The sequence below is a fragment of the Acinonyx jubatus genome, chromosome E4 (assembly GCF_027475565.1).
Source record: "Acinonyx jubatus isolate Ajub_Pintada_27869175 chromosome E4, VMU_Ajub_asm_v1.0, whole genome shotgun sequence".
In the NCBI taxonomy this organism is placed as follows: Eukaryota; Metazoa; Chordata; class Mammalia; order Carnivora; family Felidae; genus Acinonyx; species Acinonyx jubatus.
This window is the reverse complement of record NC_069395.1, coordinates 39461442-39482869: the sequence shown is the minus strand read 5'-3', so window position 1 is coordinate 39482869 and position 21428 is coordinate 39461442. Positions and strand designations below refer to the sequence as shown.

The following is a 21428-nucleotide window of genomic DNA, read 5'->3' as shown; positions in this document are numbered from 1 at the left end:
TGTGTTTCAAAGAATTCGGGGATATAAATGCAAGAGAGGAACTGCTTTTCCATTCCCCCAGTGGACACATCCAAGAGTGTGAGAGTATTGTCCCAGAGCAGTTCCTGCTGAAAATTGCGGCTGCTTTAGAACTGGAGCCTCAGGTCCTGACAGACTTTCTTCTCTACACGATGGAGCCTCTTTCAAACCGGTCTTTGCAATTGGTCCCTGTCGGAGTCTGAAAGGATCGTTGATGGTATCAGGTCCGCCAGCAAAGTTTGCAAATGTAAATCGGAAGGGCAGTGATCAGGGAGCGGCAAGTCAAACAGCCATCACTGTACGGGCACGCACACGCACACGCACACGCACATGGCGTTCTTTTGAACAGACTCCCCGTAGATCACTTCTGTGCACTTCTGCGCTGCGGCGGCCTTTGATCTGCGGGGGGGTCTTTGACATTAACACGAACTCTATGGTCGGCTTCTGGAGGGCGAATTAAAATCTGACTGTTTTAAGCAGAATTTCACTGTGGTCTTCTGGTTGGACCATTTCTCAGCAAGGGAGTTTACTGTAAAATTTGCAGAGTATTTTGATTTCTTTGGCGCTCTCCGGATACTAGTGAGCATCCCACGTTAGCCTGAAAACTGAGGAAATGGTGTTTTCCTTTCTACTTCTGTAATAACCATTCTTTTCTCCTCACCAGGTAGAGGAGGTTCCTAACCTCTTATTTGGACTCTCTAAGATGTACACACACACACATACACACACAGACACACTCCATACACACAGTAAATTCTGTGTATAGTTTCAGGATCTCTGCACAGACTGCATTAAGGCCTGGGATAAACCCCCTGTAGTTTTAGGAAACTAGCATTATCTTAACAGCATCTTTCTCCAGAGGTCTGCACACCCTGACTGCTAAAAGACTATCATTGATTTTCATTTCATTTCATAGAGCTCCAAAGAGTGCTTCCCATATTTCTTGACTTGAGAAGAGAAATTGCAGGGAGTGGGAAGGGTGTTTAACCTAAGTCTAATAATACTATATTTGGCCAGTTGTTAAAAAAAAAAAAAAAATCCAACGTTACTGTTTCCACACCTCATGAAAGAAAGAAAAGGTGTTTTATCACTAAAAAGGTAGGAAAGATGAACTATCAGACAAAGGAGAATGCTTTAAATTGAAGAATTCTAGCTTGATGGAAAATTCTACGTGTCCTGGGTTTTTGTTTGTTTTTGTCTATGTATGAGTTCACTGAAGACTAGGGAAAATGTCAGTCTGGACTTTGAGACCCATTTCTCAAAGACACCTTTGATTTCAGTACTCAAGAATTTCTTTTTTTTTTTTTCAACGTTTATTTATTTTTGGGACAGAGAGAGACAGAGCATGAACGGAGGAGGGGCAGAGAGAGAGGGAGACACAGAATCGGAAACAGGCTCCAGGCTCTGAGCCATCAGCCCAGAGCCTGACGCAGGGCTCGAACTCACGGACCGCGAGATCGTGACCTGGCTGAAGTCAGACGCTTAACCGACTGCGCCACCCAGGCGCCCCAGTACTCAAGAATTTCTTAATACTCTTAGCTCCCACACATTTTTATCCCTACATTAAAAAAAATTCACGTTGATTCTCAGTCTGGAAAGGATCTGATTAGATTACTACTTATAATCAGTATTATCTTAATTCAAAAAGATCTTTGTATGGTCTTACTCAAACATATTTAATCTGTTTTGGATTCCATTTGACTGGCAGCATTTAAAAAATATTTTTTCTTCTTGCTGTTTTTCTTTATGACAGATTTTACACATAGACAAAGTTACAAAGAATACAATTTTTAAAAAACCCATGTAATAATAGTGATATTTTTCAGTCTTGCTTATTTCCCTCATAATATTTTTTGGAAATAAGCCTCATTCTTCTGTAAAATTTAATATCTAAGGATCATGTGCTCTAAATATTTTGAAAATAAGAGAATAAAAAAGGAAATCAACATTTTTCATAGCCTCTCCATTCAGAAATAAATGTTTACATTTTGCCATAAATTATTTAGCTCTCTGTCTCTTTTTTTTTAATGTTTATTTATTTTTCAGACAGAGAGAGACACAGCATGAACAGGGGAGGGTCAGAGAGAGAGGGAGACACAGAATCTGAAGCAGGCTCCAGGCTCTGAGCTGTCAGCACAGAGCCCGACGCGAGGTTCGAACTCACGGACCATGAGATCATGACCTGAGCCAAAGTCCAACGCTCAACCACCTGAGCCACCCAGGCGCACCTTATTATTTAGCTCTCTTGTCTGTTTCCCCCCACCCCACCCCACCTTTTCCCCCTCTCTTGTTGGTCCGTCTGATAAATAAAATGACTCTTCTCATTTCTTTAACTTTTCCTGTAGACAATCAAATTCTCCACCCCCCATCAGACGCCAGCCCACCTGGAGCCGATCCTCTCTGGTATGTATAAAGTCTTCAGTAATCAAATGGTCTGACTGTTGGGGATGGAATGTCCTTTTGTTGCTCAATTGAAAGGAAACATGACTAGGGCATCATGACCAGGTGAGATCTTATGAAAACATAGAAGAGCATCAGTCAGCCAAGCAGGTGTCATGAATATTCATGTCCCATTTGTGCCCCATCACGTGGGACATCCATGTGCCCATCCACAGCCATCACTTCTTGAAGTATGGCTCAAGGTTCACCCCCGAAGAATAAGTCTTAAGGTTGATGAGACCGTGTTTCTTCAGCATGTGACCTATGGTGTGTGTTTTTGTCCATTTGCTCATCTGTGATTTTATCACTGTTTCTGGTTGTTACATACACATGTCTTTAGTTATAAGCTCTACAAATTCTTTTGTATTTGCCACCATAGATAGATCTTAATAAACTAGTCAGAAAATGCTTTTTGAATGAACCCAAATTGAACGAGTTTAGTCGGTGGTTTCAAGTTAGGGTATTTGATGAGGAAGATTAATTATATATCTTCTAATTTTAAGACCAACAAAATCGATTTACTGAATTGATCTACTTTTCTATCTAATCTAACGTTAGCTTTTTTCATTTTTTAAAAAATTTCTCCTCTTGGGGCGCCTGGGTGGCTCAGTCGGTTAAGCGTCCGACTTCAGCTCAGGTCATGATCTCACAGTCCGTGAGTTCAAGCCCCACGTTGGGCTCTGTGCTGACAGCTCGGAGCCTGGATCCTGCTTCAGATTCTGTGTCTCCCTCCCTCTCTGCCCCTCCCCTGCTCATGCTGTGTCTCCCTCTGTCTCAAAAATAAATAAAAACATTAAACAAAAAATTTCTCCTCTTCTGAATAAGGAAACACAACTCTAATTTCAATACATCTGTTCGTAGGCTGTGTTTTATTTTGAGGACTACTTTAGGATAATATCATAGAAAGATGCAGAAAAGTGACCTTTAAACATGTGACCTTTAAAATTTTCTAGGTGACCATTTCCTTCTAGTTGATAGGAGAATAAAATTGAATTTTTCCTCATACACAGTGTATACCCTATAGCACATCTTTAACTTGTCTTTCCAAAGGAGAGTTTTGAGGAACTTTTTTTTTGTCTGGAAAATGCATAGACAATGAACTCTTAGAATTCTAGAGTTGAGCCATTATGTCATCACATTCCTGAGTACCCAACGTGAATATTATTAATCTCGATGTCATGCATAGTATCTCACAAGTGGCCCTTGCCTTGGAGGTCCAGAGGGTCACTTTGGGCTTTTCCCTTGTGGCATTGATAGATTTGTTCATGGCACTGGTTTCTTTATACTTCTCCTTTGTGAATGTTATTTTTTTTTTAGACTCCACATGTCTTCATTAGGGAGATGATTTTTCATTTATGTCCATGAAACACCATGGAGGCCAAGTATTTTAAAGCTGTCTTCTGATTTGATCTCATCCTAATTATCTGGAGAAGATAAAGAGGTTTTCGTATTTTATCTGGGTGAAGACAATCTGAGGAAGCCAAGTTCAAGGCTCCTCCCTTTCTTCTACCCTTCAGGGCAAAACCATATTACCAGGAGTTCCCTGGGATGAGTGATAATGTCTCTTTTTGGCTTCCTTGCTGAGAACCAGGACTGCTATTTTTCTCTTGCCCTTCTGCTGCCTATATTATGGCGTCTCACTTGTTTCTATATTAGCAGGTCTGGAAAGATAGAATGATATGCACTATATATAACATAACACAATATTATATATATAATACAAAGAGATGGAATAAATAATATCCCGAAATGGTATTTGGAGGATTAGCTGTTATTATCCTTTGCTGTACACTTATGCCAATTCATAAACAGTCACTTGCTTATTAGATTTTTTTTTTTTTTAATTCCAAAAAATTGGATTTTTAAGAGCAAGAGAAGGCAGTGAGCCAACTTTACCTTACTATGCATTTCTATTACCTCACGTGAATCCCTTCCCACTGTTTTTGTTTGTTTGTTTTAAGCCTCAAAACTGGCTGTCCTACGCTGGAAAAATTGAGTTGAATTACGTACCACCAAGAAGAGGAAAATATTTTAAAATTGCAATTCATAAACCAGCCAAAGGCGGGGGGGTGGGGGGGGGGGAGAAACAGCCAAAGGGAATATTGAGAAAAGCTGATACAGCACCTTCTTTTTGGTACCATGAACTCCTTTCTTAGATTAATTTCAATTCCTTATTTCTTCTTTCTTGACTTTTTTATTTTTGGATCCCTTATCTTTATTACCTTCTTTACGTGCCCTTTTGATGCTTAAGCATTATTTGTGGCAGGCAAAATGGCAGATGAGTTATTTGCCCAGCTTCAGATTATGGCAAGTGTTCTTCCGGTATTGAGGGATACTGAGAAAGTGTGACCCCTGCTGGCTTTGGGTTTTTTTGGCTTGATCTCAGCCGTTCTCCTAAAGCAGTAATATTTAAACCAGTATCTATGAGAGTAATTTCAAAATAATCGAATATATCCTGTTTGGTGGTTTACAGGCTTAAAGTTTTTTAAAGATTTTTGTTTTTTAGAATCAAAACTTTTTCTTCAAAGAAGCTGTCACTGGGGATCCCAATATCTAAGTAACATAAATATTGTTGGTGATAAGGGGAGGGAAGAGGTGTGATTTGATTGGCAAGAAGCTGAGATGTACTGAGGCTCGGTGATTTGCTGTAGATCACGTTAGCGACTAATCATATTTCCTTTGTCGGCTCACCAAATATTGAGCTGATCTAAACTTTTTTTTTTTTCTTCTGAAAGTTTTATTCTTGTCTGCACCAGGAAGTTGTTCAGGTTGGGTCTAAATACCATCTTTAAGGAGTCTCTTGGAAAAGATTTTTCACCGCAGAGTAGATGGTTGAACTAGATTCGCTGCAAGACCTGTCCACATTGGGTTCTGCAACGGGGGGTCCATAAGTGGTCTTGAGAACCACACACATACTGTCGCGGGTCACCATTCAGATTTTTATATACATTTGCAACCGAACCCAGCTTAACACCACCCCTGTCCCTATTGGAGGTTGACGTGGTGCTGTAAACTAAGGGTCATAGGTGCAGACAATTTTGGTTAGAATGAAACTGAGTTTCCCCTTATTGTCATTATTCTTTAGGTCGAATATAATAAATCTACATGTTCTGAATTACTCCTTTTAAAAGGGCATTGGGAGTTTTGCAAGCATATCAGGAAATAGACTAAATGTTAATTACAGCTTCCTTACCTTTCTCACCTTGAACCAGCTGCCTTATTTCCCTCTGTTTCTCCAGTCCTAGACTTAATGATGAGATGGGGGTACAGATGAGTCAAAGAGGGACGAGTCAAGGGTGGACCAGCAGAGAGGCCACAGTGTGCTTTCCTGCAGACGTGGGTGAATGATGGGCTGTCGTGTGCTTGGGCTGGTGCCCCGTGAGATTCCACGGCCATTTGTGCCACGGCCTTCCCACCTGTGCTGTCTTTTCTGTTTCAGCCCCGACAGCAGCCGTACATCTTGCCTCCCATGCACGTCCAGTGTGGTGAACACTACTCGGAAACACACACTTCGCAAGGTAAACCGTGGCTTGTCATTTTCCCTTCTTGAGATGAAAAGTCGAGTACCTGTCAGCGGTGAAGAAGTTTTTTTTTTATTTCTTAGATGACAGTGATACTGTTGTTTTAACTTTGTCATTGTCTGAATGGCAGCAGGCGGCGGCTTCGATTTGTGAAAGGCATAGCGTGTCACTTGCCCCCGAGAGGAAAACTTTCCCAGAATTGGCTGCCGAGGGAGTTGGGAGAAGGCAGTGAGCGAGTTCCTTGTCTCCTTCCTCTGATGAGTGGGCTTGGAGAAGAGAGAGGGACAGTAAACCCCACGGAATGCTCTTCACCCTCATGACCCGTATCGAGCACACAGAGCACACAGGCGTCCAGCTTACTTAAAAGAAAGGCACAAATAATCTCCAGTCCTCTCTTTAACTGCTGCCTGCCGTTTCTCCAGACACCTGTTCTTGCCTCAGAGCAAATGGAATCTGTTTTTTATTCTTTTTCTCCCCAAACACTCCCATGCCAAACGTGTGAGAAAATCCGTCCTAAGAATAAAGGTTCTAATAATAACAATTACCATTTATAGAGCAGTTCCTCTCCCTAAGCACCGTGCTAAGCCCTTGCAACGTATTGTTTCATTTAATCCTCAAAATAAACCCACACGACAGGTACTATTACTAGTGCCATTTATAGAAAAAGAAAGTGGGGCGCAGAAAGGGTATGGGCGGAGCTTTGAGGTGAAAAATGACTCTTGAGCCAGTGCCCTCTTCGTCATTACACTAACTGCATCTCAGACAAGGAATGTTACTAAACTTGGGTGTGGGCAGTATGTTGAACGGATAATGCGTTTCTGTGTCACCATAGGCTGGCTATTTTGAACCTCTGTCCTGTCAGAGTGTGAGTGTGGAAACTCTAAGATAGTCAAGACTCTTTAATCAAATACTCCTTTTTATAAGCAAACGAGCAAAGTTACCCTGCTTCTGTGGGAAAGCCCCAGAGCCCATAGAGATGGAGAAGTGGCACACCTTTGTTCCTGGGTTTTGCTGGTTTTTCTTGTCCATCTCAGCTCATCTGGTCTGTGAGCACACTCCTCCTCAGGCAACTGAGCATTTTCAGTCACCTTTTCTGGTTGGTGGTTTTTGGTTTTATTTTTTGCCTTTCTGCCTGTCCTCCTCTCCTTTGCTCATGCTTAAATCCAGAGTGTGAAAATGATGAACTTTGCTCATCAGAAAGTGTTTGGGCAAGAGGTTGCCTTCCTAGGGGGTGTGTGTGTGTGTGTACGTGTGTGTGTGTGTTAAAGAAACCACGGACACCTACTATGGGCCTGACTTTAGCCATCTACGTTTTACCTCTTTAGGAGCCTCCCTAAACCACTATTAATTTTAATGTCAGGTGACCTCACTGATGAAGCCAATTCTAGGAGAGTTGTAGGCAGTGGCCAAAAGAACTCCTGGTTCTGATTTTCCCTCCATCGGTTGCTGATCAGAACCAACTAGCCATGCGTGTTGACACCTTGACTGCATCCTTTGTCTTGTGTCTTTACGAACACTCAGGAGTTCCTCGGGGAAGGGGACCTTTTCCATTGCTGTCTGGAACATAAGCTCCAGGTATCGGTAACTTCAAATGCATCATCCTGTTAAAGCTCTTGACTTCCTGGCCCAAATAGCCGGTCCCGTTGCTGGGCCCTGGACAAGAAGACAGGTTTACCCAACATGAGGGCCATTGTTGGTGCCTGATTTCAGAGCTCATGGCAAAATGGAGAACTTCCCCAGGTGATAACTATTCCAAACGTGCCTAGCTTTCTTTGATTGCATTCGCTTTCTCTTTTTAGTATGCTTTCAAGTGTTCTTTCTGTATGTTGGTGTCTCACCCGAGAGTTATTAGTTTTTCCATGGAATACGTGGGTGGAGACCACAGGATTTCACTTTTAATGACCTCTGAAAGTCACGCCCAGGAGTGTGAGGATGAACTTAGTTGAAGCAGGGTGATGTGGACGTTCACGGGCCTTTGTTTGATTTCTTGTAGACAGCATCTTCCATGGGAATGAAGAAGCCTTGTACTGCAATTCCCACAACAGCCTGGACTTAAATTATTTAAATGGCACCGTGACCAATGGCAGCGTGTGTAGCGTTCACAGCGTCAACTCCCTCAACTGCTCCCAGAGTTTCATCCAGGCTTCTCCTGTGTCCTCCAACCTCAGTATCCCCGGGAGTGACATCATGCGGGCCGACTACATCCCTAGCCACCGGCATAGCGCCATCATTGTGCCATCCTACCGGCCAACCCCCGATTATGAGACGGTCATGCGGCAGATGAAGAGGGGGACCGTGCACGCTGACAGCCAGAGCCAGTCTCTGCGGAACCTCAGCATCATCAACACGCATGCCTACAACCAGCCAGAGGATCTGGTGTACAGCCAGCCCGAGATGCGGGAGAGGCCCCCCTACGCTGTCCCTTATGGGCCGCAGGGAGGCTACGGTAACAAACTCGTCAGCCCGTCTGACCAGATGAACCCAAAGAATAACATGGTGCCGAGCAAGCCGGGGGCAAGCTCCATCTCCCACACGGTGAGCACCCCAGAGCTGGCCAATATGCAGCTCCAAGGCACCCAGAACTACAACGCGGCCCATATGCTCAAAAACTATCTCTTCAGGCCGCCGCCCCCCTACCCACGGCCGCGCCCTGCCACCAGCACCCCAGACCTCGCCAGCCACCGTCACAGGTACGTCAGCGGCAGTAGCCCCGACCTAGTGACCCGCAAGGTGCAGCTCTCGGTGAAGACCTTCCAAGAAGACAGCTCCCCAGTGGTGCACCAGTCTCTCCAGGAGGTGAGCGAGCCCCTCACGGCCACCAAGCACCACGGCACGGCGAATAAGCGCCACAGCCTGGAGGTGATGAGCAGCATGGTGCGGGGCATGGAGGCCATGACCTTGAAATCGCTCAACATCCCCATGGCACGCCGAAACACACTCCGGGAGCAGGGGCCGCCCGAGGAGGTGCCGGGGAGTCACGAGGCTCACCAGCTTCCCCATTACCACCACAAGAAGACCCTCTCGGATGCCACCATGCTGATCCACAGCAGCGAGAGTGAGGAGGAGGAGGAGGAGGCCCCAGGGTCGGTGCCCCAGATCCCCATGCTCCGGGAGAAGATGGGGTACAGTGCCCAGCTACAGGCAGCCTTGGCCCGAATCCCAAACAAGCCCCCGCCCGAATACCCTGGCCCGAGGAAGAGCGTTAGCAACGGGGCCCTGAGGCAAGACCAGGTCAGCCTGCCTCCTGCCGCCGCCAGGGCTAGGGTCCTGAGGCACGGGCCGGCCAAGGCCATCAGTGTTTCCCGAGCGGATCAGCTGGCCGTGGCTGGGCCTTCCCTCGGTCCGTCCATCTCCGAACCCGACCTGACAAGCGTGAAGGAGCGGGTCAAGAAAGAGCCTGTGAAGGAGAGACCAGTGTCTGAGATGTTCTCCCTGGAAGACAGCATTGTAGAGAGAGAGATGGCCATCAGGGTAAGTGTCCTCCTCTCCCACGGCAGTGTTCAGCGGGCACTTCAACACACAGCCTCCCCCACCGCCCCACACAGCTTGCTCCGCTCCTTCTCCATGACTCTCGGCTTAAAGTATGAAAGCACATGTGCTCTGGGCCCTGAAGAAGGTGCGAGGCTTATTCAGGGAATCTGTTAGGAAGTTAGAGAATCAGTTGGCATTTCAACAGGTAGCGTTTCATTGCACAAAACTTTGTATTTTTACCCCTTCAGCTAAACCTTCCGTTTTTCATTCATGGCTTCTAATTGGTACACTTGGCCCAAGGCGCTGTAATGGCGTTAGGATGCTGTAGGTTGGTTGTTGAGATCAGCCTCTAGGCCAGCATCGTGCTGTTTATTTGGGGTCAAATTTCCTGTGTGGGAGAGGCTAGGAGCTCTCCTTCCTACGTCTCTTGTTCCTATTTTAGGGGGAAGCATTCCTCCCCACCCCCAATTTATAGTGAAAGAGCAACATCCCTTCAGAGCACAGCTTTGTGTGGAGATCCCTCTCCCAGGAAGGCCCACCAATATTGACCAGACCACGATGTGTCCATTTTATTTTCAGATTTTCTTTCAGTAGATGGTTAACACAGAGCAAGAAAACTACAGTATTACTCAGAAGTTCACCATTGAGTTTCGGTCCCCATTAAGCTCATTCTATCAAAATTCATACACACGCGTGGAAACACACGCATACATATACGCACACTTACGACATTTGAAGATGCCTGATATCAGACATAAGTAACTCTGATTCAGGATATGTACCAGCTTGGGGGCCGGGTAAGCTGTCAGAGCAAGAGCGTGTAGGTAACAGGTGCGCACGCAGAACGACAAAGTGAGTTAGCTCCTACTAATGAGAAAATTGCCAGATTGTAGTTGCTACTTTAAAAAAAAAATTTCAGAGCGCCATTGCTGCTTGTTCTGGACATTTTCACAACCTCAAAAAATAAAAAATCATTTCCTTTCATCACAACTAATCAAGCCCTGGTTGACTCATCCTCTGGGCACCACATCTCTGCCACAGAGTCTCTGCCACTTAGCAACTCCAGAACATGTAAGTGAAAATTTGCTCTGATGGAGTTCTTAGACTCCCTTCCTTTTATAAGTCTCCCTGCACCGCAGTGGTAATCAAGCTGAAGAGAACAGTCGAGGGCCCACGGTTTAAGGAAGCCACGTTTGTGGGTTCCGGAATCTAAACTGCAGCAACTTTATTACTTTAGACAGAACCTTCAGAACATTCCCAGCAGCACCCTTTTGGCCACCAGTGGAGCAGCCCTAAGGATCTGGTACAGGAATAACTTTTTCCACTTTTTGCAAACCTAGAAGGAAATCATGAAAGATGTGCTTGTGCCTCCCCTGGCCAATATAACCGTTTGGCTGACAGATGGAATGAAACGCGGGGGTGGCGCCACGGGGGAGACCTTTCCCAGCTTGGAAAAAGTAACACATTGGTAGAAATGGATTTTCAGTTCGTCTTGGCCGCAGGCCCCTTGACCACAACTCAAGAACCTGTCAGCCCAGGCAGCCAGCTTTGCTGTCACCCCTGCCCACTTGATGTTTAGTGATGCCTACGTGGTCCCATAGCCTCATGTTGGTCGTTCATCCCCTCCTCTTGTTACCTGTGTTCAACAAAGCCCTCTATCCAGACCCACGGCATTGGCTTTCTACGTAGAGCTTCACAAAGAAGCAACGGGATTTTCCACTGTTTTTCCCCTGTGTTCTCCCACCCCATCCATGTGGATAATAGTGAATAGCTGATTCTACCCCTTCGTTGTAGTTCGGGAACATCATTACCCCATCCCTACTTCATTCTCCCATTGATTTTTTTTTTTTAAATTATATATACTCAGGTGCTCAGAGACCACAACCCTTGTCTGAGGTCTTGACCTTAGAGAAAGACTAGGAAGTTCTTCAGTGAGCCAGTGTGCCAGCGAGATAGCGATGGTGCCAGTGGCTCTGAAGGTTGGGATGGTTTCCCATCTGCTTTTTTTTTAATGAAGAAACTACCCCCGCCCCCCACCCAGCCCCATCCATGCCCTTCCCACATCTCAGATCTTCCTCTGCCCTCCCCATCGTGGGCAGCTTCTGCCTGGCTTGTTAGGAATGGGTAAGAATGGAGAAGGCTGTCCAGGCCTCTCTAGGATACGAAAACAGTGAGAACATTTAAGCAAATGGGAACTGGAGGGGGTGGGGGGGCAAGTATGGTGAGAATGTGCCCTGCGGGCAGCTCTCTATAATGTTGGAGCCACTTGTCCCTTTGATGGATGATTCAGGCCTGCTGTGGTGATAGCTCCTCCTTCTGGCCCCTACTGCTGCCTTGCGGACATTTCAGTGTTTGTAGCCCCTGAACCTGAAATCAGGTGCCAGGAAAGAGAAAAGGCCAAATCAGACTTTTGAGTTATTTATTTGTTATCTCTGGCAACAAGCTGATAGGATAAGTGAGAAGGAACTAAGAGTAATCATTTATCACTGGGGTTTCAGTTTTCACCAGGTCCCTAGTAATCTTTTCCTGACAAAGATAAGTTAGTTACTTTTTGCCTTAGGCCCAGTTAGTATCACCTGATGGTACAGGTGGGAAGGAAGCAGCAGGATTGTTAGGAGGACCTGGGAGACATTTTTTCTGAGAATTTTGCCGAGGGAAATATTCCTATGAAAGGAGATAATGAGGCGGGGGCGGTGGGGGGTGGTGCGGAAATATTTCTCACAAAAACAAACTGATAAGCTAGCAAACAAGCAAAACCCCCAAATTTAAATCTGGAATCTTCAAAATCTTCCTGGGATTGAGCAACCAGGGCCAACCTTTTGGCTGAAGGTTAATGGACACTTCTCTCACTTTATCACAGTTAATCTTCCTCTGAGATGTTCTTTAGTTTGATGGGTCGGGCCTGTCACTGAATGAAGCATCTTAGTGACAGCCATCACTCCATTCTGACTATAGGTGGCATTGAGAGGCTGATGGGATATAGGGTTGTAATGCCAACCTGCCCCCCCCCCCCCCCCACTTAGAATAATCTGCCATCTGCTGGCACCAGGGCTCCATCACCACACCTCTCTGGGGAGCGCGTTTATAAATGACACACTAAGAAACAGAATTACTTAAAACCTGGAAAAGAAACCAGGGAGAAGATGACCCTTCCTCTGGGGCAGCCAAAAGAATCTGCAAAGGACTTTCACTTCTGTTAGGATCAAAATCTTAAATGCTGTTTAACTCCTCCGCCTGTACGCTTTAGGAAGTCCCTCTGTCCTTCTGTCTTCTAAGACACAGTTGTTTTGAGGAAATGCTCTTACAGGCTTGCCTGAGGACAAGGAGATTTCTTTCACACCTCGGTCAGGGTCAGCGTAGAGGGCACAAAGAAGCACAGAAGTACACCTAACAGTGAGAACCTTGACTGGTCCCAGTTTCAGAGTATTGGTGCAGGTGAGAATGGAGAGGAAATCTAAACCCCCAAACAAGGGCCACGTGTTAACATCCAGCCTTCTCCCTGGATGGTGCCCTCAGCCCCCAAATCCTTATTCCCCCATAGCAGAGTCACAGTCAGTAATGTCCCATCGTGGTCATTGGGAGCCATAGTGCCCATTCCTTTGGGCCTTCTGGATGCGGCATGAAGGGTTATGCCTCATGGATCGTGCTGGATGACCACAGACTTTGGCATTGGCAAGTCTGGGGATGATTTCCATCTCAGCCTCTCAGAATGGAAACTTGGGAAGGTTTCTCGTCACGGTTTTGTGTCTGGATCTCTTAACAAGGCAACAAACGACGTTTATAAGTTTTTAATCATTTAGTTTGTGTAAAAGGGCCATCATTGTGATGGGATTGGATTCTTTATGAGACCCCTGCCTTCCTTCAGCCCTTGTCTTCCTGAAGCGTCTTGCTTGTATGCCGTTTTGCGCTTTTTGGCCGAATGGCAGTGGGTATTTATGTGAAGTCTTTGCTTGTACTCGTTTGTTTGTTAGTTCACTCATTCATCCGTTTTTAGATAAAAGCTCAGGGGGAACTGGCTTCTTCAGGCACGGCGGGAATAAGGGGAAGGCTCTGTTTGAATTTGCCCTACTGATGGTGATTGTCTGCATTCCTTGGCTGGGGAGTTACAGATTTGGGGAGATTAGAACACATTCCAGCACTCTGCTCGTACTATAAACAATGAGAACATGCCTTTTCTTGCCGCAAGAATCTAGAGAAGCAGAAGATGGCAAGCCTGGAGGCACAGAAGCGGCCGCTCATGTTGGCGGCGCTGAATGGACTCTCAGTTGCCCGGGTCTCGGGGCGGGAAGAGAGCCGAGCTGATGCCACCCGAGTTCCCATGGATGAGAGGGTAAGCGCTGGGCTTGTCGAGCATGTGATTCATTCTCTGTGGTCTTGCGATTCCTGAGCTCTCGCCTTGCCCAAACATGCCAGCACTAAGGTTTGTTTGATGAATTAATTCTCTCATTTGAGATTAGCCAGACCCAGTGTGCATTGTATTAAATTGATTCTTTCCAGCATCTCCAGTTTCCTTGTCAAGTTCATGCAGTAATGCCTGCGTCACGGGACCGGCCCCTAACCAGCTGCGTGGCCTTGGTCAAGTCAGTCTTTTGCTGGGCCTGTTTCTATTTTTGCCAAATTAAGCAATTGCTGTAGCTTTCGACTTCTGTGAATTTTGTGAACCGTTACCCTTTCTTTATTAGGGAGTGATTATCTTACCCAAGCATTTACAAAATTTTTTTTTAATATACTGTCCCTTTCTTTGGCTGTAAAACATGACTGATTGATAATGCATTGTGAGAACTTTGGCTTTGAAAAGCAGGAAGAAGCTGCATGGTAGTATTTTAGATGTGAAGAAAGGCGTTCCTTTAGTTTCTGCAATTACTTTCTGCTTAAGAAACACATGTACATTTAATTTTTTTTTTTTTTAATCTTTTTTTGAGAGAGAGACAGTGCATGAGCAGGGGAGGGGCAGAGATAGAGGGAGACACAGAACCTGAAGCAGGCTCCAGGCTCTGAGCTGTCAGCACAGAGCCCATCGTGAGGCTTGAACTTGTGAACCACGAGATCATGACCTGAGCCGAAGTCGGCTGCTTAACCAACTGAACCACCCAGGTACCCCTATGTGTAAATTTATTTCAGTGCTGGTGACATTTGGATTTTAGATTTCTGCCAGTGTACATGAAATGTTAGAAAGATTTTAAAGGCAGGAGGGACTGTAGAGGAATCATTTAATCCAGTTAATACCGTGTTATTGTTCTTGGTAGTTTGGCCACAGGAAAAATAAAAGATGGGCTCTCATCCTCAAAACTAGAGAACTGTGGACCAATATCATCTTAAATTTAGCTCAGTAAAAACAGCTCTGGAAGTGGAGAAAAGGTTGTTTGGATAATTAAGATGAACAGTCTTTTTATCACTGGAATTTAAACAGAGGTGTTGGGACACCTGGGTGGCTCAGTCGGTTAAGCACCCGACCTTTGATTTCAGCCCAGGTCATGACCTCATGGTTCATGGGATTGAGCCCCACGTCAGGCTCTGGGCTGACAGCAGAGACTGCCTGGGATTCTCTCTCTTCCTCTCTCTCTGCCCCTCCCCCACTCATGCTTTCTCTCTCTCAAGTAAATAAACGTTACAAAAATAAACAGAGGCGTTAATAACGAAAATACTGACTTTGAATTTCAGCTCTTGCCTGGCCTTAATGACTGGTTCTATTTAAGGTATGAATGAGAAGGAAATTGGTTATCGGGCCAGAGAAACTAGCAAAATGGTTAATAATGAGACCAAATAATCAAGCATTCGTTGCACCTCTTGAAACTGCTTGTTATTAACATGATCACTGTAAATCTTGAAACAAATCTGATTTGTTGGGGTTTGGGGATAGGATAATCCGGAAAGCTGAAGATTAATTTCTGTTGCAGTTCAGAACCCTGAAGAAAAAGCTAGAAGAGGGAATGGTGTTCACAGAATATGAGCAAATTCCAAAGAAGAAGGCCAATGGCATTTTCAGCACCGCGGCCCTACCAGAAAATGCCGAGCGAAGCCGCATCCGTGAAGTCGTCCCCTATGAGGAGAACAGAGTGGAGCTGGTACCGACCAAAGAAAACAACACAGGTTACATTAATGCCTCCCACATCAAGGTAAGAAGGGGAGCGTGCTGGGAAGGTTTGTTGCAGATTGCTGGCTTCAAGGTCAAAATGCAGGGAGAAAAAAATTGTGCTCTCCCACTGAGCATCTTGGCTTATCCCCGGCCCCCGAGGGAGTGTTTTTGAACTCCTGTGCTTCTTAGGCAACTTCTCATGCCTGTCACTGCAGAGACAAGGAAGCCCAGCAGCCTTGGGGAAAACCTCAGGTCAGCTATTTCTGAAGCCTGCTCACCACCGAGGATTTAACTTTTTCTTCTCTCTGCGAGTCATCACTGTCCCCAACGCTCACAGGAGGAGCTGAGGATTGTCCTTTTCGGTTTGTAGTTAGCCCGTGATGGAGACTCTGGAAGTCACTGTCAGTGAAGTTTCTATGATATTCAAGAGCAGTGGGAACTTCCCAGTTCTCCCTTGTGACACTACAGGTTATGTATCATCCAGCCGAAGTCCCAAATCTGCATGTTCTTTAGAAGAGTGGACTGATTTGAATGTGGCCATAAAGGCGTGGTTGGTATTGAAGCTTGTAAGATTTGCCACATCATTCGGTGCATGAATACCATTAAATTTTTGTTAGCATTTCAAATCTTCATATCTCAGTATTTCATTGACTTTAGAATTGGCTTCGCTCAGCCCCAGCTAGAATTTCGAGTTACAGATACATGTGTGTACATGGTTAAACGTTTTGTAAATGGCTTACCTTCCTCAATCTTCCTAACAACAGAACATACTCGTTTAGAACGTCACTGTTTGCCCTGACCTCCAAAATAGGAGAATTTATTCATATACTGATAGTAAAACAATTGTTACAGGATGTTTTTAAATCATCCACGGTTCACATTAACAGTCTTTTATGATCGTAACCTTAGAAATTTGGTTTGGGCCTTGTTCCGAGTCATTTCCTTTCTTCATTGGACTTTCCAACTGTAGCTGAATTTTTGGTAGATTCCTTTGAGCCTCTGAAATACAGCCAGATGTCTGGTGCATGTATCAGTTATAACGGTTCCAGTACAGAATCTGAAAAGTAGACTGTGCTTGGATGTATGGGTTTTGTACACAGAGCATAGATAACTACACATATATACGTGTATTTTTTTTAAGTGCCGGAAAGTACCGTCAAAAAATATGAAAGAGTAACTGTCACGGATCATATTGGGTATCTTATTTTAATTTTTGAGAGAACCAAAACTATAAAACTGAACCTCAGGAAACTCTCAAGTAAACTGATGATGGTCAGTTTCATGAGCTTAATTGAGATTATGAAATGATAACCAAAAGAATGTACTCAAAGACGCAACTCACACGGCTGCTCCTTGATAGAGTGTCTATGGAATCTTACACGGCTATATCATGCTATCTTCTCCTTTTGGTCAAATACCCTCCGCCATTTTCCATCTGCTCTCTGGAAAAGCTGTCACTGTGCGTCGGATGTGCCCATTGGGTATTGTTAACAGAAACATTCCCCTCCTCAGTATTCTCCGAGGCCTACGTTTCGTCTTGTGGATCCGGGTTAGACATGGGTGCATTTAATAGACCCATAGAGCTTGTAAGAACTTGTCCTTATGTTTTTGGAATTGAGTTGTATATCTTGCCAATGTTTTCTCCCTGGGTTCCAAGCAGCTATTAACACAGAACAGAGATTTATTTGCTCCAGAGGTAGAATCATCACATCTGTGAAATCTACCTCCATCGCATTGGTTGTTGTGTTTTTAATGCAGTTTTTAATACCCTCCTGTCAATACTTGGAATATGCTGAAAGGCCCCAGGCAGCAGCATACTCTGGAAGTATTTATGGTTCCTATATGTTGGGTGCCAGGGAGGCTAATGTTTAAAATCACAATTCCACAGATAAATGAAACTCCTAGCCAGCCAGCCAGTGTATGAATGTTATCTCCCCCAGTACTTGGAAAATGGATTTTGCTTGCCAGCTTTGACCTAAACATAAACATGTCTTGTGTAATGAGACAATAACTGACATTGTTTTTGTTTGACTCAAGTTAGTATATAGTTTCAAAAAATAAACGAAGGGAAAAAGTTTCAAACAATGATCGCTTCATGCTCCAGGAACTCTCCAGAGACTTGCACTGGTGGATGGATAAGGAGGCCTGACTTTGAAAAAATGTCAAGGCACGGGAATGGGAAGGCACACAGAAAGAATGCCTCCAAAGGACACGATTTTGCCCTCATGGCATGCCCTTCAGCACTTTGGGCACAACTTCTTATTCATGATTCTCTGCCACTGGTATTTATAGCTGCGGAACTATCCTCCCAAGATCGCCCTGAGCTGCATGGGATAATATTGTTGTTATCCGAAATCATCTCATGATTCCAAAGTTTGGTTGGATACTCTGGTCCTGCACAAGGGGAAGTTAATGATCAAATATCACGTATTGTTCATTTAAATGCATTCACAACACCTCTACTGTATATGGCACCACAGAGTAAGAGGGACAACAGAAGTAATTGACACAGTTCCCAGCAGGTCATTGGTACAAAGACGTTGCTTCTAAAGGGATGTTATTCCGTGGCACACTTTTGTTGTTGTTGCTGTTTAGAAGGATGTCAGAGAGGCATGCCTGGGTGGCTCAGTCGGTTAAGCGTCATCGGACTCATGGTCTCAACTCAGGTCACGATCTCACAGTCTGTGAGTTCGAGCCCCGCGTCGGGCTCTGTGCTGACGGTGTGGAGCCTGCTTGGGATTCTCTCTCTCCCTTTCTCTCTCAAAAAAATAAAAGTTTAAAAAACTATAAAAAAAATATTAAAAGGACTCCAGAGCATACTGTCTCTCTAACTCTGGATCACAGTATAATAGCGGGGTGTGAAAGCAATCTAGTAATCAGGACCAGTTTGGGTTTGTGACTGTGTGAGTGTGTGTCTAAAAGGACTAGAACGGAGAGGAGAAAAGAATAGAAATTATCAGAGCACATTGCACATAGTGAGCATAAGTATTGTTTCTGCAACAAGTAAGTTCTGTTAGGTTACACACACCCATACTGCCATGTAATGTGTGTATGGGTGGGTGTGGGGGTGTATATTTTTAACATGCGCTGGTTTATATATAATTACTGTAACTTGCAGGCAAAAAAAAAAAAAAAGATTAGGTGCATTTTAATAGGCTTGAGTGGCAAAAAGTGTTTTCATGTGAGAATGTGTCACTGAAGTTTCTGATAATGGCACTAACCCATTTGGCCTAAAAGGTGTTATCCAAGGTTCTCAGGTAGGTACAAATGGACCCATGGCCAGCAGGTAATGCTTTCCTCGATCTGGGGTTCGTTTACCAATGTTTTCCTTGGTTTCCAGGTGGTGGTTGGTGGGGCAGAATGGCACTACATAGCCACTCAGGGGCCCCTGCCACACACATGTCACGACTTCTGGCAGATGGTGTGGGAGCAGGGAGCGAACGTGATTGCCATGGTCACCGCGGAAGAGGTAAGGGGACTGGCTACCCAGCCATCTGTTCCCGGGGGAGGGGTGGCCAGAAGAGAGGCTCCATATCTGGTGACCTTACTGCCTCATCCTGCTTCGTACAGCACCATTTCTCTGCAAATCCTTTTCTTTCTGGCATTCTAGATTTGTTTTATTTTCCAAAGATAATTTATCATTGTGTCCTGTCTTCATCCAGCTTCTCAGCTCTTTTCCTCAAATCGCCATCAACTAAAATCAGTCAAACAAACAAACAGACAGACAAGAACCAAACTTCAGTTCAGCTCACTTTTATGTGCCAAACAAAGCAGTCATGTTTCCCCTGGAATCTGAGTGAGAACTTTGGGCTGCTCTGGGCAGACGGGCACATATTCCCAGCCTCGGCCGGGGCCAGCTCCACACCCCTTCGTGCTTATCAGCTGCAAAGAGACCAGAAGCTGTTGATCCTGTAGAGGTCTCTATTCTTTGGGGAGGGGGGACGGGAATCTTTTTCTTCTTTTGCCAAGTCAAACATAGTTTTTCTGTTATAACCAGAACACTCTACGTGGTGTTGTAAAAACTGGCTCATGCTACTGGCCGATCTAGCAGTTTGCTTGGGGCTTGCTGTCTTTAGGGGAAGATGTTTTGTGTTTCTTCTCTTGTCACATTCTTGAGTTTTTGTTTTCAAGTCATTTAAGGGACTAGCTTCATCTGGCTTTCACCAGTATCTGTGGTAGGGCATATACTTTCCTACACATTTTTAAAGGGTGGGGAGCAGACAGCGAACTGAAAAAAAAAAAAAAAAGTCATGTTTCCTCCAATGACTATTCTGAGCAGTTGCTTTCCAGAACAGCCCCTAAGAGGGGTGCCTGGGTGACTCAGAAGGATGAGCGTCTGACTCTTGACTTTGGTCATAATCTCACGGGCTCTGTGTTGACAGTGTGGAGCCTGCTTGGGATTCTCTGTCTCCCTCTCTCTCTGCCTCTCCCCCACTTATGCTGTCTCTGTCTCTTTCAAAAAAAATAAATAAACTTTAAAAAAAAGTCTTTAAAAACATTTCTAGAATGGTATTATCCCCTTTGGAATTGCATTACTGTAAGGGGTTCATCCAACTCAATGCAATGTGTCATCTGTGCTGAACTCAGGGGTGTGGTAGCAAACAAGACAGGTGTGATCCCTGTCCCCAGAGAGCTTCCTTTCTAGTGGGAGGGACAATAAAAAATGAACAAATAAAGTAAGCTCAGTAGGGGTAACTGCCATGAAGGAAATAGAACAGGTGATGGGACAGAGGGGTGGGAGTGGGGGCGGGGGGGCCACCAAGGGCCCCTCTAAGGAGGTTGCATCTGAGCTGAAACCTGAGTGACCGGAAGGGGCCAGCCTTACAGACACGATGTCTGGTGATCTATGTGGCAGCCAGGGGCTTAAAGTCTCTTGGAATCTGTAATCGGTGTAGTCCCTCAGGAGTAATAGCAATTAAAGCCTCAGGTAAAAAGTACATGCACAGGATTGGTAGGTGAAGAGGCATGTGTGCTTCAAATCTAAGACTCAGTTCAACCAGATGAATCAGGGTGGGAGTGTTTGTAGCCTCTGAGGATGTGTTGCTTTTTGTTTGTTTGTTTTTAATTTGTAGTAGCGTAGTATTGGTTTCAGGAGCAGAAGCCAGGGGTTCAGCACTTGCATACGACAGCCAGTGCTCATCCCGACAAATGTGTTGCTTTGTAAGCGGGCCAGCCTGCAGGGCTCCCCGAGAGAACAGGACCCCAGCTCGCCCTCAACCTCCATAGCTCTGCGCCCAGCACTGTTCCGTCCCCACCCACTTCCTGCCCCGGGTTTCCTTCAGAGCCACCATCTGATCCACGCTCCAATCCAGTGATTTAACTGTGCAACCCTTAAAAAACAGACCCCATTTTATTCCTGCCTCTGCCCTCTCTGCACCGGCTCCTCTTGCTCACATTCGGCCACAGCTCAGTTGTGCATCTTTTAAATACTTCCTTGCCGTAAGTACCACTGTGAATCCTACTAGGTCTTAGGGTGCACGATCTAATCTGTGATAGAGACTGCCCAGTGCACTGAGTTACTGACCTAGGAGCTATTCACATTTCCTCTGTCCTCAGATTTAAGATTGAGAGGATAAGAGCTTCCCCTGACTTACTTCAGATTTTGCTTTTGTGTGTGATTCAGGAAGGCGGACGAACCAAGAGCCACCGATACTGGCCCAAACTGGGTTCCAAGCACAGCTCAGCCACCTACGGCAAGTTCAAGGTCACCACAAAGTTCCGAACGGATTCTGGTTGCTATGCAACCACAGGCTTGAAGGTCAAGCACCTTTTGTCGGGGCAGGAAAGGACGGTGTGGCATTTGCAGTACACTGACTGGCCGGACCATGGCTGCCCAGAGGATGTCCAAGGATTTTTATGTAAGTTTTTTCTTCCCAGTCAGAACTTTAGCAACTGCCTCAGTG

General features: G+C 45.3%; 1 protein-coding gene across 2 annotated transcripts in view; it reads left to right on the top strand.

The window, feature by feature from the left end:
- Positions 1–21428, top strand: part of PTPN14 (protein tyrosine phosphatase non-receptor type 14) — a 109574-nt gene that overhangs the window by 68541 nt on the left and 19605 nt on the right. The window contains exons 10-16 of one of the 2 annotated variants that reach the window (XM_027074446.2): positions 2364–2421; positions 5897–5975; positions 7972–9449; positions 13636–13779; positions 15347–15565; positions 18866–18994; positions 21149–21383. In XM_027074446.2, the coding sequence (XP_026930247.1) occupies positions 2364–2421; positions 5897–5975; positions 7972–9449; positions 13636–13779; positions 15347–15565; positions 18866–18994; positions 21149–21383 (2342 nt within the window). Of the gene's footprint in view, positions 1–2363; positions 2422–5896; positions 5976–7971; positions 9450–13635; positions 13780–15346; positions 15566–15740; positions 18995–21148; positions 21384–21428 lie in introns of those variants that run through there. The other variant, XM_027074448.2, reaches the window with a different exon arrangement.